Below are 27,837 nucleotides of genomic sequence, written 5' to 3'. Positions count from 1 at the left end.
GCGCTAACTTCACTGGGGCGCTACTTTTAGTGCCCCGAAAAAGTTAGCACCCCCGTGGCCAAAATTCACCGGTAGTGCCCCAAGAGGGAAGTGGGGTGCTACTGGAAGTGCCCCGCCTCCCTCTTGGGACGCTGTGAGTGAATATTGCGGCGCTATGTGCCACAGCGCCACGCTCTGCGGCACGTCGCACCGCGGTACTGCAGGCCTTCCTCCCCTTCTTAAAGAGGAGGGGCCTAGCGCAGCGCGACCCGGGGCCCAGCTGGGCCACCAGGGATCGGAGTGCCGGCAAAAGAACCCGGCACTCAAAAGAAGTGCCGGGCTCACAGAACGCAGTCGGCACTCCGTGGGAGGGCTGCAGAGGAGGCCGGGGACGGCAGAGAGGGCAGGTGATGGCCGCTCGGCACCTCCCCTTTAATTTGTGCCACCCCGGCTGCAGGTAGGCCCCACTGACCCCGTCAGACATAGCGTCTGACGGCGCTACCAAAGATCGCAGCCGGGGCGCGAGCGGGGTGCTGTGCATGGTGATGACGTCATCGCTGGCGGCACTAACGGTTACCACTGCCGCTAACCTCCCGCTGAATTTTGCAGGAGGCGTTGGCGGCGCCGCGCCCAGGCGCTAGTTGCTTTGCGCCCCGTTAGCGCCCTAAGAGGGAGGCACAAAGCAACTGAATTTTTAGGCCTATATCTTTAGCAAATTTGAAAAGTTAAGTGTTTTATTTGCTGAAATAAGATGAGGTAGACCTGGTACCTCAAGCACTTGAGCAGGTCTTCCAACCAGAAATATTAGTCTAAGTTTTTATTAAATTTGTTCTCGGGATGTGGACAAATCTGGCAAGGCACACACTTCTGCCATTCCTATTTGACCTGAGAAAGTGGTGGTGGGCCTTCTTCTTGAAATGCTGCACTCCTTGTGCCAATTGTGCTACCACAATGGTGTTATGTAGAGAATTCCAGGTTATTGACTCAGTGATAAAGGAAAAGTGATATATGTCTATGTTAGGATGGGGTGTGAATTGGAGGGGAACTTGGTGGAGATGGTTTCCACCTGATGTCACTGATCTTGTCCTTCTCGGTTGTAGAGGTTGCAGGGGAAGGAGGCACTGTCGAAGAAACCTTGGTGAGTTTCTGCAGTGCATCCTGTAGATCGTACATATTGCAGCCATAATATGCGATTGATGGAGGTGTACCAGTGATGGAGGGGTGAATATTGAGTCCAACGGCTTCCACAATTAAACTGCAAAGTGGTCCAGTGTGTGTACACATTGTTTTTTTTTATAGCGGATAATGTTGGGATTTTAGCTTCTACCAAATAATATGTATTTAACTCTTATTTTTGGTCGTAGCAACAAAGGATTAACACCATGCTAAAAAAAATGAGTTGAGCTACTTTGTAAAACTGTTTACACATCCTGTGTGGATACACTTGCAGGAAGAGAGACACTTCTTTACATTTTTTGTCTGTGAACAATGGCACAGCTGATCAAGTAGTTACAATAGTAAAGCTACTGCTCATATTTGAGTAGCTTTATTGCTGCAACATCTATTTTTGTTTCAGCACCATAGTTTGTCAGCCTTTCATTTCCTTGGCACTTGCTAGAAGCCTGAGGGTTATATCAATGAGGCAAAGTAAAAGCAGCTTCATTCTGCACCAGACTGTGCTATTACAGTGACGTGGGAGTGCTAGACACTGACACTAAGTACCAAAAATGGAAGTCTTTAATTCCCCAACCACAGACATCAATCCTCTTGATGATCGCAAAATAATTGCAAAAAAAATTGAAACAAAAATAGTAATTTATTCAGAAATGAAAATTCATATTTGTGCAAATGGATGTTTGTAAATGACCTCATAAATAGAAAATCTAATAAGATCTTTAAAAAAATATTTTTTATGGCATTCCTAGATCATTCTAAGGATAAAGTTGTTAAGAAAACTGCACTAGAAATTGAATATGACGTTTATGAAGAAGTACATAAACATCTAAAAAATCTGACAGGAAGAGACAACCTTTACAGTCTAGGTACTGAGTTTATTGCCACAGAGGAGAAGAACTATGCACTGTTTAATTTTATCAATGAAATTAATATTCAACTGGAACATAAGCAAGAGAAGATCCAGAATATTAAGGTCTGTAAAGTATTGTTGTGTAACATTCCTTCATTGCTACAGCATGCAGTATTAAGGTTCTTTTTGGAATGTTTTTACATTTTTGTTCTGCAACAATATTGCAGTCACACGTGGTATAGAGTCAGTGGGTTACATCTTCAATGGATTATTTATACAGCAAAAAGTCTGACAAGTGCTGTGGAATTTTGGGGTGGTCAGAAGGCGAGCCTGGCAAAGCATCAGTATTTAATACTAACGTATACCACAGACAAATATTCTTCTGAATCTAATAGCATGCACAAGGGAGTACAGTGTATTACAGTTCCAATGAGATAGTTTTTTCAAATTGTCTCATAATTTGTGGGTGTAAAACTGGGCATTGCGCATCAGTCGTCTGTCAGAGAAACCAGCTGATTTTCATTTCCATTGCGCCAGTTTTACCCCTGGTCGCAAGTTGAAAATCTACCTCAATATGTTGTGCCATGGAGTAGTAGGATCTTGGCTCATGCCTACAAGTGCCAGAGGGTAGCACCAAGTTGAGTGCAACCATGTCTCGCAGAAAGGGAAAACCCCTCTCAACAGCTCTGCCCCGCCCCCATACTGCTGATGTAAGCCCCCAAAGTGCGGACCAAGTGATATACAAGGTCAACGTCACCGGTTTGTTGCAAGAAAGACAGACCCAATAATTGAAGTCAAAACGGGTTATTCAGGCCTGGGGAGAAATTTCTTGTGTCCCTACACAAGACTCAAACTCCAACGAGCCTCTCAAAGTCCACACAGTTATACAAAAATTAAGGCCCTGCCCTAAGGGCGGGGATAAGCTTATCAGCATATACAGAGTTATAGCTAAATTGTAATGATAAAACTGTGACAGTTCATCTTCTTGCCGGCCCCAATCCCCACATTTCGTTATCAGTTGGTCCCATCACCTCTTGTGACCATGGGCCTCATCTTAATTACTTTACAACCATCCATTTGCCCGTAGTCAGATGGTTTGGCTTGTTAAGTGTTTTCTTAAGATACCAGTCCTTGTTAAGGCGTGCAAAACACAGACTTTCGATCTCGCTTCGGGTCATCTCTGCAAAGCAAACACATTCTAATTAGCCCCACTATATTTTGAAGAATGGAACCCTGTTGTGAATTACAATAAACAAATTCTTAGGTGCATATGTGTCGCCCCGCTTGACCAACCACATATCCTCCTCAATCTTCCCATGAGTTGTTCTATAGTTTTAATCTCTCAGCATTTGAAGTCACTTAATTATGTTTAAACCTTAGCTGGGTAAATGCAATATACAGACCTCTATTGTTCAATTCAGAGTATGAATTAACCCATTCCCTCCACCTCGTACATTGGTGTTGCAATTGAATCCTGGTTGTCTTACCCTGTTATACCCAATTTTTTAATATCTTACTTCAGTCCCCCCTTTTGGACAATTGTTCCAAAACAGGTCAACATGTATTTCCATTTCCTGGTGTCTGCCAGAGCGTGCACTCCCTGGCCTTCTACCAGTCTAGGTTATACATGTGCATATATCCTATCAATTTGGAGGCCGACTTTCCCCCTCCACGCGGTATGGTGGTATTTCCTTTACGGTGGGCTTTCCTTTAGGGTGGTCTTTCCGTTAGGGTGGTCTTTCCCAGGCCCCTTAGACCCTGCACTATTGGTTTAGGCTTTCCGCTCAGGCCTGTCCCTCATTCCCATGTTGGGTGCGTGACGTGCCAATTCGAGACTGTCATCACTCACCAATCCTCATTCACCACCCTCCTTCTGCCACCCTCCATCTGCCACCTCCGTCTTACGGTTAGCCGGCCCGGTCCTTAATTACCATGCCCAATTAATTCCTTGTAATTTCAGGGCTTCCTATCACATCTTACAACATTTGCCTTGGAGAGGCGGGGGAGTTTTCCACACTTAACTTCGCTACCTGCCTCTCCTCAGGCCCGACTTCTTTCACTGCACCAATTTTGGCTTTACTCATTCTGGTACAGAGGCACTGGAGCAGTAAAAATACACAATATATCATAATAACAACCATGAGGAATATCATTATGCCTTGTATCACTGAGGCGCCCAATGTCCCCGTCCATCCTGATCCCCAATTATCAAAATAGGAGGAAGTGGGTGAGTCTCCTCTAATATTGTACTAATGTCTTTTTGTTGTTTCTTTAAGTCTTCTTCTATTTTATGATAATACTTTAAAATTTCCCTCGTTTCCTGCCGTAATTTCTTCCAAGCTTCCTCTTCCTCTAACTGAGGAATTGTCTTGGGCTCTGGTATGACATAAGTTTCAACCTTTTTATTAAGTCCCATATTATCAAGTGACCAGGTTTTCCTATCTGTGTAGGTATCTTTAGACCAAACAACGGTTTGGTTGTGGAATGGTACAAGTCATATCTTGATATTCATATTTCTGTTCGATTGTGGTGACACAAAATGTCCCGTTGTTCCTTGGTGCTACCCTTGTTCGGTGTATCCCCCTTGGGTGTACCTCGAGGGTGCAATTGGTAATTTTCGTAAATCCGCACTCGGATGTGTCTTCCTCGGTGGGGGGGGGGGGGGGGGGAGCTGTGCACAGCCATGTCCTTCCCTTGTGGTGGCACCTGTCCATTACCACCCCCCTTAAGGTTCCATTCTTCTGGTTATTATCTTCATCCCTTTCCCAAAGTGCCTTGGTAGGGACATCATGATATTTAACCCAACTTTCCCTTTGTACCTCTCCTATATTAATCACGTCGTACAGGGGCTGTCCCTCTTCTGGGTGTTGTGGGATGGCCAGTACAAAGCCAATCATCTTAGTCCATGGGGTCAGACAATTGCCTGCCCGGTATACTTGTCCCATTTTACGCCCCTTGCATAGGCTTTTATTTGTGTCAATCCAAGGTTCCAGATCCTCATTAGTAATCCAATCAGGGATCTGTCCATTATTTATTTGCCTCATGTTATGCTGAGCATTCGGCAATAGCCATGAGCCATACTTGGCACATATTAGTTCCTTATGGGTTTGGCGAGAAGCATTATTAAGTCGATCAATGATTGTATTGATTGTTTCTGCATGGGGGGCTACTATCTCTTCCACCCCCAACAATTGCATTATTGTTTGTTTCCCTGCCAGTGTCAATTGCTGGCTATTTCTGGTGGCTTGTTTTAGTAACTTCCCTATTTTTGCGTGTAATTCTTCTACTCCTTCGTTTACTCCTTCTATGTCCAAGCTATTAACTGTTGCTAACCTGGCCGCATACCCTGCTCCGGCCATTTCCAATACTCCTCATTTCTTACGTCTTTGTAAGATAAATTTTCCCTGTGGACCCTCTAATTGTTTTACCCACAGGGAGTTCCATATTTGTTTGCATCTCAAAAGTACTATTAATGGCAAGCTTAATAACTCTACATGCCACACTAAAATACACCTCATCCTGTGTTTTCCTTATTACTAATTCCCCCTCGACAATGGCAAAACTTATGTTCATCCCTAGGATCAAGGCAAGGACGCTCCACCTCATTCCGAATGCCCAGTGTTCCTGTAATTACAAAAAGGGGGCTGGTCGTCACCAGCCAGTTAGAATTATTCTGCTCTTATCCGTTTTATCAGTTCAAAATGCTGTACATCTGGTTCATTTCTTGTTCTGTGGCTCTGTCCCCAGACATACCTGAAGATGCAAACTATGGCATATAACATTATCATCATGCACAGCCCTATCATTGATATATGTAGTAACTCCCCTTCCCATTCTTTATATCTTCTAGTATACTCCTCACTCTGTTCGAAAAGACACCATCTCTGGCTTACTCATTGTCTTTGTTATATATTTTTAACTGAGTCCAGTGCTTCCACCTTCCTTTACCCGTTCCGGACTCATCTATACAAACGCATGTGTCACTGTTCATTAATACTGCATGAGGTCCTGACCATCTGGGTGCTAGCCCTGGTTTGGCTGGTATTATTTCTGCCATCACCTTGCTACCTACAGCTGGGACCTCCTTCTGGTCGTCCTGTGTATCCTGTTCTAGATCCTGTATAATCTGTTGGTCTTTGGCCTCATGTCTCTAACTATCTGTCTAGATTTATCTTTGGGTAACAGGACAGCCTCCCAAGCAGTCTTCTGGCCATTTGAGACAGTGCTGCAATTAGTTTATAAGATGACTTCCATTTATCAAATCATAATTCTCCTTCCATTACTGTGGGGAAGTATTAACTTAACATTAAGAAACTTAAATTTAATAATGTCCAATATCTTTAAATTCTATTCAGTAATACTGAAGTTGTTGCTTGGTGAACTCAAACAGCTGTCAGTGGAAAGGGTTAACTCCTTTGCAGGCTTTTGAAGGTGGAGCAAAACATTATTGCGTCACTTCACGTAACCTAAAAAAACATTCCTGAATTGTGGTTTCACACTTGAACTAAACATGAACACTTGGGCTTCATTGGTCAGATTCCCTTTCTCAGCTGCTCGTTTAGCTGCCTTGTCTGCCCATGCATTGCCCTTTTGGTGTCGGTCAGTAATCCTCTATTGTGCTTTAATTTACTATTGCGCACTCTTTGGGTAGGAGAGAGGTTCCTACTAATTCCTTGATTATATTCTCATGTCTTATGGGTCCTTCTCCTGGTGTCATATATCCTCGCCTACTCCAGGCTACCATGTAATCAGACACCACCCCAAGGCATTCCAACTGTCTATATATGTTTACACTTTTTCCTTTGGCTAACCTCAGGGCTTGTTTCACTTTACAAAAGCTATTTCATGGTCCACCAGTTCCTGGGATAGTTTCCCCCTTTCATTTCACAAACCTTGCCCTTTGGCTTATTCAGTACCCCGATATTCCTTTTATCTGTATGGCGCACCTCAAAGTGCAGGGTCATTTTCCTCACAACTTTAGCCTTTGTATTTACCCTATCTTCTGGATCAAAATCTGACCATAGGTGCTTGTAAGTACTGGACTGATAAATCAAAGCACACAGCCAGTGATTGCGTGCACCTCAGCTAGCTGTCCTCTGGGTCCTAATGCTCCTCCCATGTGGGCCACATTCTGTCAGCATATGCTGCCGGAGACTCATTTGCTCTACATCTGCTATAGCTTTTTAAAAGGATCCCTTCCTAGCCCCAACTTATTCATATTACTGGACAATTTCCTTAAATCCTCTGTATTACACAGAATCACAACCCCCCGATCGAGCAGCCCTAAGTCTTTAATCTGCTTCCTTCAATGGCCATGCGTCACACTGATTCTGATTACTTATCACCTGGCTCTCAAGGTACTGTTCTTTATTAACCCACCTTTCTGTCTTCGGGCATTTGTCTCTCCCCCTGTGTTCCTATGTATTCTTGGTATATTACTTCATCCTTCCCTACCTGTATCTTTCTAGGGTTTAACTCTAGTCCCGCATTCTATAGGGCTCCCAGTACCATAGTCAATTAAATATTGTAGAGGGACCTGCCACTATCGGATATTCTTGCGGAGTGGAGTTATCTTATTCAATTCGGACTACACCAATTTACATCAACCAGAATTTCACTGTGGCCACAATGAAAGTCCGGTTTTAACAAGTTAATTTACCTCATAACTCCAAGGTTAGATCTTAGAATGAAACTTAATCTTTTGTTAAACAAACTTTTTGTTGCTCTTCTCAGTTTTTACACTCCAGCTTAACTTAAATTGTAGTAGGGTTTTTTTCATTCTGAGGGCACAATCTTATTCACACATTCTTATAACTTCCAAAATCCAAGACAAGACAAAAGGGTTAAATGCTTTTTCTTTAACACAGAGAAGTGGGTGGAGCTAAAACACACACACAGCAGACATTTTTTTTTAAAGGACAGACTTTGAGACAAAGGAATATTGTAACCTCTTAAACATTCCTAGTCAGGAAAACATTCACACTTTAACACACAAGTTTATACAGCCTGAAATTCCAGCATACTTTTAAGGTTCCTTTCACTCAGCAAATCTTGTGTTTTACTTGTCTCGGTACAGATGCTAATAACTTCCATGTTGGTAAAGCTTTAAGTTTATCTTTTTTTTTCCTTTTTAAATCGGTGACTCGACAGCTTTTCCTAGTTTTCCAAATCCCTGTTTGTTTGTTTTTTCCTTTGCTGGGTTTTCAAATTGGTTCACCTGCAAATTAGATCTTTTCCCTTCCTTATCTCTCCCTTCTGTTTCGATTCCTTACATTGTTTCTGGTACCAAGCTCAGATTACCATTCCCTCTTTATCTTTGGTTTCTCCCTCCCCCACTAAGCCCTTTGGCTCTCTGCACTGTCTTTTTTATTTTTTATCTACCAGGAATCGGGTTATAGAATCCAGGTACCCCCCCCCAGTGGGGAATCCTCCTTTTTTTCCATGATTCTAAATTTACTCGTCTCACTTTATATATCTCTTCTCAGATTTCTTTCTTTACTTCCTGTCAATCACCCTGTTTCGTTCCACACACACACCAACCCTTTAGTCCTGAGGTTTTGAGTTTTAACCACTTTGTGACTGATGGGGTTTTATTTCATTCACTTGCTGTGGTGCACCCATTCATTCGCTTGTTGAGGTTTCGCCGCCTCTTGGTTTTAGGGAACGCCCTGCCCCTAACTGAGGTTTCGCCGCCTCAGGGCTTTAGGGAATGCCCTGCCCCTAACTGAGGTTTCGCCACCTCACGGCTTTAGGGAACGCCCTGTCCCTAACTGAGGTTTCGCCACCTCACGGCTTTAGGGAACACCCTGCCCCTAACTGCAGTTTACTTTTTAACTGCCTTCAATTAAAGGTGTCTTTCTTTTTATAGTTCTTTTATACGTCGATTCTTACTTGACGTCTCGCCAGCGATTAACCTCTAATTTTACAGGTGGTAATTAAAACATACTCACCCGTCTTAGGTTATCGTTGTCCGAGAGTCTTGTTCAGATCGCGTATCCCATCCTCGTCGCCAATTGATGTAAGCCCCCAAAGTGCGGACCAAGTGATATACAAGGTCGACGTCACCGGTTTGTTGCAAGAAAGACAGACCCAATAATTGAAGTCAAAACGGTTTATTCAGGCCTGGGGAGAAATTTCTTGTGTCCCTACACAAGACTCAAACTCCAATGAGCCTCTCAAAGCCCACACAGTTATACAAAAATTAAGGCCCTGCCCTAAGGGCGGGGATAAGCTTATCAGCATATACAGAGTTATAGCTAAATTGTAATTATAAAACCATGACAGTTCATCTTCTTGCCGGCCCCAATCCCCACATTTCGTTATCAGTTGGTCCCATCACCTCTTGTGACCATGGGCCTCATCTTAATTACTTTACAACCATCCATTTGCCCGTAGTCAGATGGTTTAGCTTGTTAAGTGTTTTCTTAAGATACCAGTTCTTGTTAAGGCGTGCAAAACACAGACTTTCGGTCTCGCTTCGGGTCATCTCTGCAAAGCAAACACATTCTAATTAGCTCCACTATATTTTGAAGAATGGAACTCTGTTGTGAATTACAATAAACAAATTCTTAGGTGCATATGTGTCGCCCCGCTTGACCAACCACATATCCTCCTCAATCTTCCCATGAGTTGTTCTATAGTTTTAACCTCTCAGCATTTGAAGTCACTTAATCATGTTTAAAACTTAGCTGGGTAAATGCAATATACAGACCTCTATTGTTCAACTCAGAGTATGAATTAACCCATTCCCTCCACCTCATACATTGGTGTTGCAATTGAATCCTGGTTGTCTTGCCCTGTTATACCCAATTTTTTAATATCTTACTTCACTGCTATCACGGTCTCAGTGGCCAGTTAGAGCTGCAATGGTAGAGGCCTGGAAGCTGGGTATGTACCTTGCCCACTTACCCAGGAAATGGAGCTGAGAAACCTAAAATTGAGGATGGAGATAAAAAAAAACAAGCAACTTAGTGGGAGTGAAATTGGACTTCACCAGTAGCATGGAACAGGTTCGCAGTGAATCGGCAGCCTGTTTTACCACGCACAAGTCAAGCGCCATGTAAAACGGGCAGATGATTCAGTATGAGCCTGTTTTGTGCTACTGGCAAAGACCAATTTCACCCCCAATATCTTCTTTCAGTTTATTTTTCATTTCAGGCGGAACTTGGTAGTTTACAAAAAGAACTGCTAGGTGAAGTACAACCGTATAATTTAGGCTTCCAACCAATGTAGTTTTTGAAGTTACAAAGGAAGAACTTGTATTTGTGTAATGCCTCATCACTTCCTCAGGATGTCCCGAAGTACGTTACAAACAATGGATTACATTTGCATTGTAGTCACTGTTATGTAGGCAAATTTTCATATAACATAGTTCCACAAACAACAAATGAATGACCAGATAATGGAGGCTGAGGGAGGAAGGTTGGCCATGATACCAAGAGAACTCCTGGTTCATCCTCAAAGTTTCCATGGGATCTTTTATGTCTACTTCAGCAGATGGACAGGGCCTCAGTTTAACATCTTGTCCAAAAGATAGCACCTCTGAAAATGCAGTAATCCCTCAGTATTGCATTGAAGTGCCAGCCTACATTACATGCTCAGTTCCACTGTAGTTAGTCTAATTTATTTTTTGCAGGAAATCTGAATTAAAATCATGTATTATTTAGCTGTGTTAATTGTGAAGCTTGTTGGCTAATTAGCCTTTTGAATTCTCTTTCATGGTCAGATATGCTACCTGCACTGAAAATAACCATTGTTCCTGGAGCAGCACCTCTGGTGTAAACACTAGCATTGCACCATGCCCCAATCTTGAGCATCTTCTATTAACCATTGTTTTAAAATTAATTTGCTAACCTCTCTAATGGCTTAGCAGGCAAAAACAGCAGATGGTTCGATACAAGGCTATACAGAGTACAGTAGGCCTCAGGTTTGATTCTCGGTCTGTGCTGAATACAGTCGAACGTTGATTATCTGAATGACAAACTCCATCTTTCTGATCATCCACCTGAATTTAATGAAACAAAGTTTAGTATGAGAAATCTAAAGTACAGACGGTTTCTTTTGTGTGTATAGTACCTGTCTTGATTTCTGCACCTCGAATATTTTGTGCCATACAAGCTACCAACAATGGGATTTAGGACTTTAATATTCAATAATTTTGATAAACTTAAAATATTGCATTTTTTAAATGTGCAGGATGAAATAATACAATTCGAAAACCAACGCAGCCAAAGTGAGGAAGACTTGCATGGTCGTATAAAGGAAACAGAGGTATAATTGTTCTATCTTATAATGTAGAAAGAACAGTTGGTTTTAATTGGTTCAGACTACAATATCTTCATCTGTGTCTTTCTCGTCACACTCTTTCCATTTTAGCCACATTGATTGCCTCAGTCCCTCTCTCTCTCTCTCTCTCTCCATCTAACTGAACACCTAGCACACAGCCTAGCAGTTGAGTATTCTGTGATGAACAGATTGCAGGTATGCAGTATGAGGAATGAAGAAGGCATAACATTTGTGAAATGGTACAGAGATAGACAGGGCATAAGGAACAGTGAATTAAAATTTCAGCACTGTTATCAAAGAACATATTTTTTGTAAACAAAAGCAGAATACTGCAGATGCTGGAAATCTGAAATAAAAACAGAAAATGCTGGAAATACTCAGCAGGTCAGGCAACCGAGTTGTTTCTCTCTCCACAGATGCTACCTGACCTGCTGAGTATTTCCAGCATTTTCTGTTTTTTAAAAATATTTTTGAAGGGGTAAATTATAGTGATAATCTCGATGAGAAAGAAACAAAGACTTGCATTTATTTAGCATCTTATCATGTTATTGAGAAACATTTCAAAGCACTTTGATAATTACTTTTTGTATTGCGGTCACTGTTATTAATGCAAATGCAGCAGTTAATTTGCATGACATAATCCCAAAAGCAGCAATGAAATGAATGACCAGATCATTTTTTTTTGTTGGTTTTGTTTGAGGAAGCTATTCTTTGAAAAGTGACATGGGATCTTTTACATTCACTTGAACAGGCAAACAACTCGGTTTAACATCCAAGGGAGGGAGGAAGGAGGTGAGAGGGAAGGGTGAGGATGGGATAGGTGGATAGAAGGAAGGAGACGGGAGAGGGAAGGGGGATGTAGACATGGAGAAGGAAGGGGTAGACAAGGAGAGGTGCAGGAGAGGGGGGAAATAGTGGGGAAGCCAGCAAACTCTCAGCTGGGTGAGAGACCTGACATAGTTAGAGTATTGGATTAGGTGCCTTTCCCTTTTCCTGTCTGTTTGTTCTCAATAAATGGGGAGAGGGATGGTGGTAAAGTGCCCCATGCTTATATTTTCTTCTCACGGGGGGTGGGGTTACACTTTTTCCTTTCCAAGCCTAGAGCAACTCTTGGGCAGCATCCAGATTTAGCTGCCAAGTGGCAGGTAGCATTCGTACCACATAGGTGCCAGGTAATGACCATCTGGAAAAAGTGCAAACCAAGCCATCTCCCCGTGATCTTCAATGGCACCACCATCACTGAGTCCTCCACCATCAACAACTTGGGGGTCACTATTGACCAGAATGTAAAGTGGACCAGCCATAGCAATACCGTGGCTACAAGAGAAGGGCCCAGGTTGGGTACTCTGTGATGAGTGGCTCACCTCCTGACCCACAAAGTCGCTCCTCAGTCTACAAGGTTCAAGTCAGGAGTGTGACAGAATATTCACCACTCGCCTGGATTTGTGCAGCTGCAGCAATACTCAAGAAGCTCAACACCACACAGGACAGCGCCCCGCCTTTGGATTCAATAGTCACCCTTCCATCACTGACACGCCTCCATCACTGGCACACTATGGCTGCAGTATGTATGAGCTACAGAATGCAATGCAGAAACTCACCAAGGTTATTTCAAAAGCACCTTCCACCCTGCAACCGAGAAGGACAAGAGCAGAGGTGCCATGTGGAGACCATCACCCCCAAGTTCCCCTCCAAGTCACACCCCTCCTGCCATGGACATATATCACTATTCCTTTATCATTGGATCAATATACTGGAACACCCTACCTGGCACCATCGTGGTAGCACAATCGGCACAAGGTCTGCAGCATTTCAAGAAGAAGGCCCACCACCACTTTCTCAGGTCAAATAGAGATGGCAGAAGCGTGTGCCTTGCCAGATTTGTCCACATTCCGAGAGCATAGGAACACGAGTTAACCATTCAACCCCTCGATCATGTTCCGCCATTCAATTGGATCATGACTGATCTGTATCATAACTCCATTTAGTTGCCTTGGCTCCATATCCTTTAATACTCTTACCTAACAAAAATCTATCAATCTCAACGAATCCCACTGCATTCACCTGAGACAACATGTGCTGAACCCGCTATGTTTCTAGGTTCAGCATGATATATATCCATAGTGCACCCAAGTTGCAAGCGTAACACCTGGGCTTAAGAGGATGGGAATTTGTGTGCTGCTCCAGGTCTTAAAGGTCTGCAGCAGCTTAAAGGGGCAGTATGTTCATGTGGCTGTAGATAAAAATGATATGCAAATGTGTGTGTATTATTTGCCATTTTACAATTAATGTCCCCACCACTTAAAACGTCCATATTTAAAATGGGCAGTTGCTTATGTCAGCCAAAGAGCGATAACCATTATCCATTTGCACTAATGTCAATATCAAAGTCGCCGGTAATAGTGTCTTAAGTGCTCCGTTTATTTGAGATAGAATCAGCTATGCTTACTCACTAGTTCGCACCTCGTTAAAGTGCACCGGATGCAAGAACAAACATAAGTAAGTAAATAAGTAAACAAGTAAATAACACCTCGTTAATGTTCAATTATCTTTTGTGTATTTAAGAACTTCGAATCCTCTCTAAGTGGTATAAAAACAGAAAATGCTGGAAATACTCAGCAGGTCAGGCAGCATCTGTGGAGAGAGAAACAGAGTTAACATTTCAGGTCGATGACCCTTTGTCAGAACTGGAAAAAGCTGGAGATATAACAGATTTTAAGCAAGTGTTGGGGCAGGGAAAGCGGGGAGGGGAGGAAAGAACAAAAGGGAAGGTCTGTGATAGGATGGAAGGCAGGAGAGATTAAGAGAGATTAAGAGAGATTAAGAGATGGTGCAAGGCAAAAGGAGATGGTAATGGGACAAGTTAAGAAACAAAAGATGGCTCCAGATGGTGTAAATGGCCCTGGCAGAATGAAAGACATGGGAGAGAGAAAAAAATAAAATAAGTGGTGTTGGGTTATAGTTTGTAAACTGACTGCAGTTTAAATAAAGCTGCAGATCAGATTGGTGCTACACAGAAAGAACATTTTGGTTGGTTACTGAAATAGAACTATGACATTACTATCACATCTATCTATATATATAAACGGATCGATCTGTCTGTCTGTCTATCTGTCTGTCCTCGGGTGTGTGTCTGTCCGGCTATGCGCTCGAAAGTTATACGGCGTACCTACGCGCGCGTTACCTCCGAAGAAAGCTTACGCTTCCGGGACGCTCGTAAGCATATTTACTTTTCGGTCGGACGAAAATTGTTTGCGCCTTATGCAAAAAACCTTAACAATTAAACTCATTATCTGCTACTTAGCATTGATTGACTGACGTCAAGGTTCGACCAATCCTGTGCCGTCACGATTGACCAATCCTACAGTACGGTCCCCTGATGGTTGGCCAATCGGTGTGTGTGTGTGGGCGGGACTAATCGTTTTCATCTCAGGCATCAGGCAGCCATTGTTTCACTACCAGCTCAAACTACTCTGCACATCCACCTTCGAAAAAGTTAGTATCTCTTATGTTATTTTTAAAAGATTTACCAAAAAACGTTTTATAAGCACTTTCACTTTCATCTTTCAAGGTATTAAAAGGTAGAAATGTTGCCCAGCAGCACATTGAGAGAGGGACACACACAGGGCCCAAAAGCCTGGGACTCGATTTAAAATGTTGCCCGGCAGCAGATTCACAGAGGAACACAGAGAGGCCCCAAAGCCTTGCTCTCGATTTAAACCACCCAGCCCAAAACAGCCCTGGCAAAGCCGGGCTCCCCCCAGCTAGTCTATCTATAAACGGATAGATCTGTCTGTCTGTCTGTCGATCTGTCTGTCTGTCCTTCGGTGTGTCTGTCCGGCTATACACTCTAAAGTTATAGAGCGTACCTACACGTGCGTTACATCAAAAGAAAGCTTACGATTCCAGAACGGTCATAAGCGTATTTACGTTTCAGCTGGACAAAAATTGCACCCGCGGTATCCAAAAAACGTTCAAAATTCCACTCATTATCTGCTCATTAGCATTGAGTGACGTCGAGGTCGACCAATCGTACGGTCGAGCGACCCGACGGTCGACCAATCGCTGCGTGGCGGGGGCAGGTTCCTGGCGCGTGCGGGCGGGCCCTCCTAAAGTTGAGTGACGGGACAATTGACCAATCCTACGCTTCGGTGACCTGACGGTCGACCAATCGGTGCGTGTGTGGGCGGGCATTATCGTTCTGAACCGAGGTGAGTCGCCGCCATCTTGATTCCAAACTTTTCATTTCTTTTTCCCGCTTTCTGCGTGTTTCTTTTCAAATCTACATTTCCACCAAAAAAAAAGTTGCTTTTAAAACACAAAGGGCTAAAAATTCAGTTTGGGGCGCCCAGCTCACCTGGGCGCCGGAATTACCACTGCGCGCGGAGCCACTTGCGCCATCGGGATATTCAGTTTCAGCGCCCCAAGTGGAAGCCGGCCGCTAAACAAGGGTTTCGGCGCCCCGCTTGGGGCGCTGAAACTGAATATCGGTGCGCAAAGTGCCGCAGCGCCACCCGCTGCGGCACGGCAGGCTGCGGTACTGCAGGCCTTCCTCCCACTGTTAAGGGGGAGGTGCCTGCAACAGCGCGATCCCCGCTCGCGAGTGCCGGCAAATGAGCCCGGCACCAAGGAAAAGTGCCGGGCTCTCGGGAAACAGCCGGCAATGCCGCGGGGGGGGGGGGGTGCGGGGGTTAGTGTTAAGTCTGTGTGTTCTAGTTGTAATTACTAACACAGACTACAAGATTAAAGTTCAACAGGTCTTTACTGGTTGGAGGTCAGGACTATACTAAAATACAATATTACTACACAGTGCTTATATACCGGTGGTCACCACCGGTATTACGTATACAGCAGCCAGAGAAAGTAGTACATCTCTTAAGGTGGAACAGGCTTAAGTTCTCTTAAGGTGGAACAGGTTACATACACCACAATCCTCCCTTTTTAGCTTAACAGTCATATCCCCATTTAACATAACATAATAACATATATAACTTCAGGTATAAACAGTTCAAAGGTTCAGTCTCTCAGGAGGCCTTCTGATTCGGTTTGGATAACGCCTTTCAGTGGTCTCTGATTCCTGTTGCTGAGGTGACTCCTCTAGTTGGTCTCCCATGCATTGGGTGTTATCATCCTCAGGTACATTCCCTGCCGCGGTAGATGCTTCAGGTTCATTAACGTCTTCCACAGTTGTCTCTGTCGCAACCATGGGTTCGACCCTTGCTCTCGATTCTACCAGTTGATCCGCATGACGCCTTATCACATTGTTACCAATATCTACTGTGTACATTAAAGGTCCTTGTCTGGCCCGAATTGTTCCGGACTGCCATTTTTCGTTTCCATAGCCCCTTGCCAACACTGGTTGTCCTACGTCGAAACTTTGAGTGGTCTTGTTATTAATATGCCGGAACTGTTTGTTTTCCACTTCCCTCCGCACATTTGGTTTTAACAAGTCCAACCTGGACCGCAACCTCCTGTTATAAAACATCATGGCAGGACTTTGGTTAGTCACTGCATGAGCGGCGTTTCGATATGCCATTAGGAAATTGTCCACCTTGTGCTGTAGCGGAATCTGATCATCGTTCATGGCCTTTATTGCCTTTTTGAATGTTTGGACAAATCTCTCGGCCAACCCGTTTGTCGCCGGATGATATGGGGTAGAGGTATAATGTTTCACCCCATTCTTCTTTAAGAATTTTTGGAATTCTTCCGACACGAACTGTGGTCCGTTGTCCGAACAGATCTGTTCTGGCAATCCGTTCCTTGCGAATATTGTTCTTAACACCGCAATTGTCTTTTCTGAAGTAGTGGTATTCATCTTGATCACTTCTGGCCATTTGGAATGTGCGTCCACCGCAATTAGGAACATGGAGTCCATGAATGGACCAGCAAAGTCAATATGTACGCGTTGCCATGGGGCTGAAGGCCATTCCCATGGGTGTAGCGTTGCGATCGGAGGTGCATTTTGCACTTTTTGGCACCCAGCGCAGCTTTTCGTCAACTCCTCTATCTGTTGGTCAATACCCGGCCACCATACATAAGCCCTAGCAAGACTTTTCATCTTAACTCCCCCCAGATGACCTTCATGCAGTTCTTTTAGAACTCTTTCCCTTAACTTGGGAGGAATAATCACTCTTGTCCCGTACATCAAAGTACCATGGCAGACGGACAGCTGGTCTCGCCTTGCCGAGAATGCCGGTAACAGAGGATCACCACGTGTTGGCCATCCTTTCACTGTCACCTCGTAGACTCTGGACAGTGTCGGGTCGTTCCTGGTTTCTCTTTCAATACTTGCATTGGTGACTGGTAAACACTCGATGATGGTTGAATGAAATAACTCTACAGGTTCAACTTTCGTCGTTTCTTCTTCTTCAGGTAGTGGCAGGCGCGACAGCCCATCAGCATTGCCATGCTGCTTCGTACCTTTGAATTCTATTTGATATTGATGTGCCCCTAGGAAAAGGGACCATCTCTGGAGACGCTGTGCTGTCATCACTGAAACACCCTTCTTAGGGTTAAAAATGGATACCAATGGCTGATGGTCTGTCAGAAGTGTGAATTTTTGGCCCTGCAGGTAATGATTAAACTTCTTCACTCCCCATACAAGGCTGAGAGCCTCCCTATCGATCTGCGCATAGTTGCGCTCAGCGGAGGTCAATGATCTGGATGCAAACGCGACTGGCCTTTCCGTGCCATTTGGCAACTTGTGTGAGAGTACTGCCCCAATACCATATGGAGAAGCATCACAAGCCAACCGAATAGGCAGTGTCGGGTTGAAGTGAGCCAACACTTCCTCTGAGGTGATCAATTCTTTGCTTTTGCGAAATGCCTTCTTACAGTTTTCGCTCCATTCCCATGGTACCCCCTTCTGTAAAAGAGCGTTTAGCGGGTGCAGTACCGTGGATAGATTTGGTAGAAATTTATGGTAATAGTTAATCAATCCTAGAAACGACCTCAACTGAGAGACATTATCCGGAGCGGGAGCCTTTACAACTGCCTCTATCTTGTCAGGAGACTTATGAAGCCCCTCCCGGTCAATGACATGACCACAGTACGAGATCCGCTTCTGGAAGAACTCACATTTCTGCCGATTAACTCTAAGTCCATACTCTTTCAGTCTGTTGAGCACCAGTTCTAAGTTTGCGAGGTGTTCTTCATCACCATCACCTGTAATCAGAATATCGTCCAGGTAACATTGTGTGCCTGGAATTCCCTGTAATACCTGCTCCATGGCCCTCTGCCAAATTGCTGGAGCCGATGCCACTCCAAAAACCAGCCTATTGTACCGGTACAAACCTCGATGCGTGTTGATCGTGAGGTATTGGCGTGACTCTTCTTCAACCTCCATCTGCAAGTACGCCTGCGCCAGGTCTATCTTGGTGAAGTGTTTCCCGCCAGACAACGAAGCAAAAATATCCTCAATCCGCGGAAGCGGATACTGCACCGTGTGAAGCACCGGATTAACAGTGATTTTGAAATCTCCACAGATGCGAACCTTCCCTGGTTCTCCTGGCTTGTTGCTCGAAGGACGTTTCATAACGGGAACAATGGGCGTAGCCCACTCACTCCAATCTACCTTAGACAGTACACCTGAACATTCTAGCGCTTCCAGTTCCGCTTCTACAGTAGGTCGTATTGCATAGGGTACCGGTCTGGCTTTAAAAAATTTTGGGTGTGCATGTTCATCAATCTTGATGTTTGCCGTAATTCCTCTCAGTGTTCCCAGTCCCTGCTGGAACACCTCTTTAGCATCATCCAATATTTTGGACAATCGTTTAGGTTTGACATCTATTTCCCCGGAATCTACCGTTAGTGCCTTCAAGGAGTGCCAGTCCATATTCATTTTCCTAATCCACTCCCGTCCCAGTAGTGGTGGACCTCCTTCAGGTAGCACATATAAGTCCATTACTTGGCTTTCTTCGCCCTTGTGGACCACTTTTACCTCTATCTTTCCGATGGGGTACACTCTTTGCCCCGTGTATGTTTTCAATATAATCTCCGTATCCCGTAAGGGAATATGTTGGAATAACCTTTTGTAATCTTTCTTATTCATGACCGTCAATGCCGATCCAGTGTTCAATTCCATCTTTACTTGGACTCCTGCTATCTGAAGGGTGACCCAAATTGTCTGGAGATCTGCATCCTTACCAACGTTGTGTACTCTTAAGCTACCCAGTTCATTACTGCTAGCGTCTGAATCTGACTTCTGTTCGGTCGAACTGTTCTTTGTCACCTTGTGTACCTTTATGTATTTTCCTTGCGGTGACTTTTTGTTGCTGGTCTTCTTTCCTGACCGGCATACTTTAGCTATGTGGCCAAGCCTGCCACACGTTCTGCATTCTTGGTTTTTAAACCAACACTGGTTCTGATCGTGCGTTGTCTTTCCACAACGATAACATTTTACAGTACTCAAACCCAATTTATTTGTACTGAGTTCCGGTGACCGTAGCTGCATTACTGCTGTGCCTCTCGCTGCGGCTTCGTGTGCTGCTGCCATAGTGACCGCTTTCTCAAGCGTCAGCTCATTCTCCTCGAGCAGTCACTTTTGTGTATCTTCTTTTAATAAACCACACACAAATTTATCTTGTAGCGCCTCTGTCAGTCTCGTTCCAAACTGACAGTACTTTGCTAGCTTACGCAATTCCATTAAATATTCAGCATTGCTTTCATCCTTCAGCTGCCTTCTGCTGTAAAATTTAAATCGTTCCGCTAGCATCAGCGGCGTGGGGTTTAGATGATTTTTCAGGACAGTAACAATCTCCTCGAACGTCTTATCCGCCGGTTCATCTGGTGATAAAAGGTGTTTCAATTGCCCGTATGTCTTCGCACCCATTAAGTTTAATAATGTTAGTGCTTTCTCTTCATCTGGAATTTTATTTGCTTTACAATAATTTTGTATGCGTTCTACATACATGGCCCAATCTTCGATGTCGCTATCAAAGGTATTAATGTTCCCATGTTTAGGCATCGTTGCAATTTAATTTATTTTTATTTTTATCCAAGATGGCGGCTTCCCGCTCTTGTCTTCGTCCTCCGCCTACAAAATGGTGGTTTTCCCACGCTTGGCGGTCTTTACCCGTCCCCCGACGCTGTCTCCGCTTCACCGCGGCTCTCGCGCCTTCAGTTGCCCCAGACGCTGCGCCTTTTTAGCCTGAATGCGGCCCGGCCCTTATCACCAGCCGCGATCGATGTCCCCGCGCTGCGCCTTTCGGTCCGAATGCGGCCCGGCCCTTATCTCCGGTTGCGATCGATCTCACCGCCCTTATTCCTCCGTCTTCCCTCCCCGTCTGTACAGCCAACGCGGCCGACTTTCTGGTCGCGTCGCTGCCCGGCTTACCCACCACCGAGGAAGAAAGAAGATAGCTGACAGCCGCTGATGGAGGCTTCGAGTTCAGGATGTCTTCTGCACTCTGGTTTCTCGATGTCTGCCGCGCGCCGTGTCTTCCAGCAGGGTGATGAGGGTGGAAGCCTCTCTTCGACGTCCGTTCTGTGGACGAAGCCGCCGTGGATATAAACTGCCGTAGGGTAAGAATCGGACTCGTCGCCACTGTTAAGTCTGTGTGTTCTAGTTGTAATTACTAACACAGACTACAAGATTAAAGTTCAACAGGTCTTTACTGGTTGGAGGTCAGGACTATACTAAAATACAATATTACTACACAGTGCTTATATACCGGTGGTCACCACCGGTATTACGTATACAGCAGCCAGAGAAAGTAGTACATCTCTTAAGGTGGAACAGGCTTAAGTTCTCTTACGGTGGAACAGGTTACATACACCACAGTTAGGAGGCCGGGGACGGAGGTGCGGGCAGGCGGCCGCCGAAAAAGCGGCCGGCCGCACCTCCACCTTAACTCGCCCCACTACCGCCACAGGTAGGCCCCTGTGTACCGGTCGCTGTTTGCGGCCGGCGCGGAGGAGGCGGGCGCGACCAAATATGGCCAGCGGGGCGATAGCGGGGCGCTGCGCACACCGATGACATCATCGGTGGCGGCGCAGCGCTACAGGCTAACGCCGCCATTAGCACCCCCGCTAAATATCGCGGTGGTTGTGGCCAGAGGCGCAAAAGCCCTCTTTGGGCGCAAACTGGTGGCGCAGGCCACTGAATTTCTAGGCCAAATTGTTTTTTAAAAAGTTAATTCACTTGTAAATCTTTCTTCTAACCTCTATAATTTTCCTACCTTTCACCGTTTTTCCAGGCAGGCCTCGAAGCCTGGGCGTCTGTTGCCCAGCCACGCCCGAGCTACGCACCGGCCATCCCGCTGGGCCCAATTCTGAACCAGCGGCCAGCCATCTTGGTAAAGGCTGGCTGGGCTCACTGCAAGCTCCTCGCTCGCGCTGCACGGCGCACGCGCACCTCCACACAGAGCGCGGCCAGAGGGAAGCGAACAGGTATGGGGGGGCGGGGCTCGGGAGGGGAGGGGGAGCGGAGAGGGTTACTCCCGCAACCGGGCTCGCCAGCCGCAATCGGCCGTCTCAAGCCGCTCAGGCCCGGTCCCGGAGATCGGGAGGCGGAGAGGGGAGGAGGGTTACCAAGGCAACTGGGCCCGGCCAGCCGCAATCGGCCGTCTCAAGCCGCCTGGCCCGGCCTCGGGAGGGCGGGGCTCAGGCTGATCGGGGCGCTGTGCTCGGCATGTCAGTGCGTGGGGCGGCACGGAGCTCAGCGGCGCCATCGCCGGCAGAGGGGAGAGCCCCCCACCCTCTCCCCCCTCCCCCCCTCTCCCACCCCTCCCCTCTCCCCCTCCCCTCCTCTCTCCCTCCCCCCTCCCCCTCCCCCCCTTCCCCCTCTCCTCCCCCTCCCCTCCCCTGCCCCTCCCCCTCCCCCTCCCCTCCCTCCCCCCAGTCGCGCTCTCTCTCCCCCCGTTCCCCTTCCCCCCTTCCCCTTCCCCCCTCCCCTTCCCCCCTTCCCCTCCCCTTCCCCCTTCCCCTTCCCCCCCTCCCCCTTCCCCCCTTCCCCCCTTTCCCCCTCTCTCTTCCCCCAGTCGCGCTCTCTCTTCCCCCCCAGTCGCTCTCTCTCTTCCCCCCCAGTCGCTCTCTCTCTTCCCCCCCAGTCGCTCTCTCTCTTCCCCCCCAGTCGCTCTCTCTCTTCCCCCCCCATTCGCTCTCTCTCTTCCCCCCGAGTCGCTCTCTCTCTTCCCCCCAGTCGCTCTCTCTCTTCTCCCCCAGTCGCTCTCTCTCTTCCCCCCCAGTCGCTCTCTCTCTTCCAACAACAACATGCCCTCGAAAAAGCCTCGGCACCGCCGGGCACTCCAGCTAGTATCTATATATATAAATAAGTATGTCTCTCTGTCTGTCTCTCTGTCTCTCTGTCTGTCTCTCTGTCTGTCTCTCTGTCTGTCCGGCTATACAATCAAAAGTTATAGAGCGTACCTACACATATGTTATATCAAAAGAAAGCTTATCATTAGGGGACTCTCATAGGTGTATTTACTTTTTGGTCGGGCAAAAATTGTGCCGACGGTATCCACAAAACGTTCAAAATTCCGCTCATTATCCGCTCATTAGCATCGAGTGACGTGAAGGTTGACCAATCGTACAGTCGAGCGACCCGACGGCCGACCAATTGCTGCGTCACGGGGGCGGGTTTATTGCGTGAGCGGGCGGGCCATCCTAGAGTCGAGTGACGTGACGATTGACCAATCCTACAGTTCAGTGACCTGACGGTTGACCAATCGGTGCGTGTGTGGGCGGGCCTACTGCTTCTGAGTTGAGGTGAGTGGCCGCCATCTTGATTCCAAACTCTTCATTTCTTTTTCCCAATTTCTGCGTGTTTCTTTTCAAATCTAGATTTCCAGCAAAAAAAAAGTTGCTTTTAAAACACAAATTGTTTTTAAAAAAAGTTAATTAATTTGTAAATCTTTTCTCTAACCTCTATAATTTTCCTACCTTTCACCGTTTTTGCAGGCAGGCCTCGAAGCCTGGGCCTCTGTTGCCCAGCCACGCCCGAGCTACGCACCTCCCGTCCCGCTCAACAAGCGGCCCGCGATCGCCGCCATCTTTCTAAAGGCTGGCGGCTCGGGACTGAGGCGAGCGTAGCCATCGCCGCCATCTTAGTAAAGGCGGGCAGGGCAGGAGTCAGCGCGCGCGCCAACGTCGGCCCGGAGCGCGAGCGACTCGGCGGTCTTGAAGCCGGCTCGGGCGGGGGGTGGGGCTCGGGAGGGGGGGAAGGGTTACCCCGGCAACCGGGCCCAGCCCTCTCTCACAGCCTCAAGCCGGCTCACGCCCGTTCCCGGGGCTTGGCTCCATTTGCGGCCGCGGGCCACTCACCCTCTCTCTCTCCTTCCCTCTGTCTCTCTCTCCTCCCCCCTCCCCTCTCCCCGTCCCCTCTCCCCCCTCCCTCTCCCCCCTCCCCCCTCTCCCCTCTCCCCCCACCCCCTCTCCCCCCTCCCCTCTCCCCCTCTCTCTCCCCCTGCCTCACCCTCTCTCTCTCCCCCCTCTCTCTCTCCCCCTCTCTCTCTCCCCCCTCCCTCCCCCTCTCTCTCTCCCCCCTCCCTCCCCCTCTCTCTCTCCCCCCTCCCTCCCCCTCTCTTTATCCCCCTCCCTCCCCCTCTCTCCCCCCTCTCTCCCTGCCCCCTCTCTCTCTGCCCCCTCCCTCCCTCTCTCTCCCTGCCCCCTCCCTCCCCCTCTCTCCCCGCCCCCTCCCTCACCCTCTCTCCCCCTCTCTCTCTCCCCCTCTCTCTCTCCCCCTCTCTCTGCCCCCTCCCTCCCTCCCCCCCTTCCCCTCTCCCCTCCCTCCCCCCCTTCCCCCTCCCCTCGCTCCACCTCTCTCTCTGCCACCTCCCTCCCCCTCTCTCTCTGCCCCCTCCCTCCCCCTCTCTCTCTCCCCCCCTCTCTCTCTCCCCCCTCTCTCTCTCTCTCTCCCCCCTCTCTCTCTCTCCCCCCTCTCTCTCTCCCCCCAGTCTCTCTCTCTCCCCCCCAGCCTCTCTCTCTCTCTCCCCAGTCTCTCTCTCTCTCTCCCCCAGTCTCTCTCTCTCTCTCTCCCCCAGTCTCTCTCTCTCTCCCCCCAGTCTCTCTCTCTCTCTCCCCAGTCTCTCTCTCTCTCTCTCCCCAGTCTCTCTCTCTCTCCCCCAGTCTCTCTCTCTCTCTTTTCCTCCCAGTGTCTCTCTCTCTCTCTCTCCCCCAGTCTCTCTCTCTCTCCCCCCAGCCTCTCTCTCTCTCTCTCTCTCCCCCCAGTCTCTCTCTCTCTCTCTTCTCCCCCCAGTCTCTCTCTCTCTCCTCCCCCCAGTCGCTCTCTCTCTTCGCCCCAGTCGCTCTCTCTTCCCCCCAGTCGCTCTCTCTCTTCCCCCCAGTCGCTCTCTCTCTTCCCCCCAGTCGCTCTCTCTCTTCCCCCCAGTCGCTCTCTCTCTTCCCCCCAGTCGCTCTCTCTTTCCCCCCAGTCGCTCTCTCTCTTCCCCCCAGCCGCTCTCTCTTCCCCCCAGTCGCTCTCTCTCTTCCCCCCAGTCGCTCTCTCTCTTCCCCCCAGTCGCTCTCTCTCTTCCCCCCAGTCGCTCTCTCTCTTCCCCCCGTGTCTCTCTCTCTCTTCCCCCCGGTCGCTCTCTCTCTTCCTCCCGGTCGCTCTCTCTCTTCCCCCCAGTTGCTCTCTCTCTCCCCCCCCGTCTCTCTCTCTCTCTCTTTCCCCCAGTCGCTCTCTCTCTTCCCCCCAGTCGCTCTCTCTCTTCCCCCCAGTCGCTCTCTCTCTTCCCCCCAGTCGCTCTCTCTCTTCCCCCCAGTCGCTTTCTCTCTTCCCCCAGTCGCTCTCTCTCCTCCCCCCAGCCGCTCTCTCTCTTCCCCCCAGCCGCTCTCTCTTCCCCCCAGCCGCTCTCTCTCTTCCCCCCAGCCGCTCTCTCTCTTCCCCCCAGCCGCTCTCTCTCTTCCCCCCAGTCGCTCTCTCTCTTCCCCCCAGTCGCTCTCTCTCTCCCCCCCAGTCGCTCTCTCTCTCCCCCCCAGTCGCTCTCTCTCTTCCCCCCAGTCGCTTTCTCTCTCTCTTCCAACAACAACATGCCCTCAAAAAAGCCTCGGCACCGCCGGGCACTCCAGCTAGTAGTGGATAAATAGCATTCACACAAACGTGCCTGCTATAATGGGGACTGTATCTGTAATTACTTCATTGGGTACAGCCCCAAAATTTAACTTGTCTCACCTTGGTTATTATAATTGCAAGACACATAGGTCTAGAAATTGGATAAGGCCCGAAAACAGGCGCAGGGATCGCAATGCGCAATCAACCCGGGCCCGTTTGGGGGATTGCAAGCGGCATGCAAACTTCGTGCTGCCTGCTGATTAGCATGATTGTAGCATTCAGTCCAGCGCTGAACATGATGCTGAGTGGCTGAACGCTCAGCAAGGGCCCAAATTCATGTGAGGCTAGCTCCAATTAAAGCTAGCCTGCACTGCTTAAAGGCAGTCTGCTCCTCTTAAAGGGGAGATGCCTTCTGCCGACAACAAGTGATTGAAGTGGCTGGGAAGGCAGTGGAAAAGTAAATTCTAATGATGGCACAACAGGGGAGAGAGCATGCACCTGGGTTCTCTGATGCAGCACTGGAGGCCTTGGTCCAGGAGGTCAATGCCAGGAGAGAGGTCCTCTTTCCAGGGGGCCCTCCAGGTAACAGACCAGAGTGCAGATAGTAATTGTGATAAATGCCAGCAGTGTAGCCCTGAGGACCTGGACTCAGTGCACAAAGAAGTTTAATGACCTCACACGAGTGAATTAATCTTCAAATGCCATATTCCACCATGTGCACCACTAGCCCCACACGATGCTCAATGCACCAGACCTCCATCACTCACCTACCAACAATCTCTACCAAACACAACTCACACTTCACATTCATAGCTTCACCTCACTCACTCACACACACTTACCACTGCAGCAAGCCTCACACCCACATCTCACAGGTTGAACACACTGTCAGCTATTCAACCATGACAGGCACATCACCCAAAAACATTACACCACATTTCCCTTTCCTTGCAGGAAAAGGTGGCGCATAACCGGCGCCAGCAGAACTTAACCAGAGGGGGACAGGCTCGCCTGCATGACCTCACCCCCATAGAGAAGATGGTGCTGGCCATTCTTGGCTGGGGCATGGCTGAGCTCATGGTCAGTGGCGGGGCTTAAAGTATACAAGATGCCGGTATCCTCATACATTATCCTCCTTCTCACATCCCCCATCCCCTTCATCCCACAATCTCTTCTGATTTACAATCTGCAAATGGTGTAAGCATGCATCACTTGCTTCCACCCCCCCCACCATTCCCTCACCACAACCCTACCCTTGTTCCTTTCTCATTTCAGACACCCAAGAAATCCAGCCAATTGTTCAGCAAGAAGAGGGAGAGGAGAGTGAAGAAGCAGAAGAAATACCATCACTTGATTTCACATTCCCAGCCATCAGCTCAGATACTGACATGCTGCGTATTTTAGAGGATAGGTTAGATGCAGGATCTGCACATGGTGAGACACTGGCCATGAGTGGGTTGCAGCAAGGGCAGGTGGAAAGGGTAGCGTAGGTGCCAGCTTCCCAGAGGGCGAGGTCACACACGAGTTCTGCTGCATAGGACTTAAATGAAGACTTTGAAAGGGCGGCCTACAGAACAACGCTGATAGGTAGGCACAATGAAATGCTTGGTGCATTGACAGGCCCACCAGAAAGCCTGAATGCAATGTCAAGGAGCATGGAGGAGTCCAGCTTCAGCCTTGCACAGGGCTTTGGGCAGAGCTTGCAGCCCATCCTTTCCAGCATGGAAGATATGGGCAGATCCATTAACGCACTTGTGGACCCAACCATCATGCCACATCTGATGGTCGAAGTCTCAGCTTCCATTGCAGCACAAGCAGAAGCCGCCCAACGTCTGGGTGCTGCAATGGAAGCTCAGACTGAAGTCATGCAAGCTCAGCTTGCTGCCACGCAAGCACAGGCTACTGCCATCATGGATGGGTTTACCAGTGTTGAAAGGGGATTGCATGGTATCACAGCATTCCAGCAGTCTGTACTCCAGCAGATTACTAGGATTGCTGAGGCACTGTCCCGGGGGAGTGGAAATGGATCCGTGGAGGTCGACCCTGCTGCTTTCTCTCAGAATGACAGCATTTGTACACCCACCACTGCCACTCCGCCAGTGCCTTTGCTGTTGCCTGTCAGTCAGCCAGCCCAGACTGCTGCCGCCCACGCTGAGGCAGTACAGTACGAAGTGTGTCCAGCTGCAGCTACTGACAGACCGCATTGCGGCACTGGAGCTGCGGATGGATTCATTTTGGAGCATTTGCGATGCTGAGGACGTCGTGAATATCACATATAGCGAGTTGGTCACACCGCAGGTAAAGGGTGTACAGGCAGGAAGGGAATGCGTGACCAGCAGGCAGAGTAAGAGGCACAGGCAGGTAGGGCAGCAATCCCCTGCGGCCATCCCCCTCTCCAACAGATATACCACTTTGAATACTGTTGGGGGGGATGACTCATCAGGGGAAGGCAGCAGCAGCCAACTTCCTGGCACCATGGGTGGCTCTGCTGCACAGGCTGGGAGGAAAAAGAGTGGAAGAGCTATAGTGATAGGGGACTCAATTGTAAGGA

At 47.9% G+C, this 27,837-nt stretch overlaps 1 protein-coding gene across 1 annotated transcript in view; it reads left to right on the top strand.

Moving 5' to 3' along the window:
• Nucleotides 1-27,837, top strand: part of LOC147104328 (coiled-coil domain-containing protein 63-like) — a 116,462-nt gene that overhangs the window by 40,327 nt on the left and 48,298 nt on the right. The window contains exons 7-8 of the mRNA XM_085961571.1: nucleotides 1,905-2,128; nucleotides 11,201-11,275. Coding sequence (XP_085817697.1) covers nucleotides 1,905-2,128; nucleotides 11,201-11,275 — 299 coding nt within the window. The remainder of the gene's footprint in view (nucleotides 1-1,904; nucleotides 2,129-11,200; nucleotides 11,276-27,837) is intronic.

This window comes from Somniosus microcephalus, chromosome 19 (assembly GCF_052327205.1).
Source record: "Somniosus microcephalus isolate GS21.2 chromosome 19, FLI_Smic_1.0, whole genome shotgun sequence".
Classification (NCBI taxonomy): Eukaryota; Metazoa; Chordata; class Chondrichthyes; order Squaliformes; family Somniosidae; genus Somniosus; species Somniosus microcephalus.
This window is presented reverse-complemented; position numbering and strand designations above follow the sequence as displayed.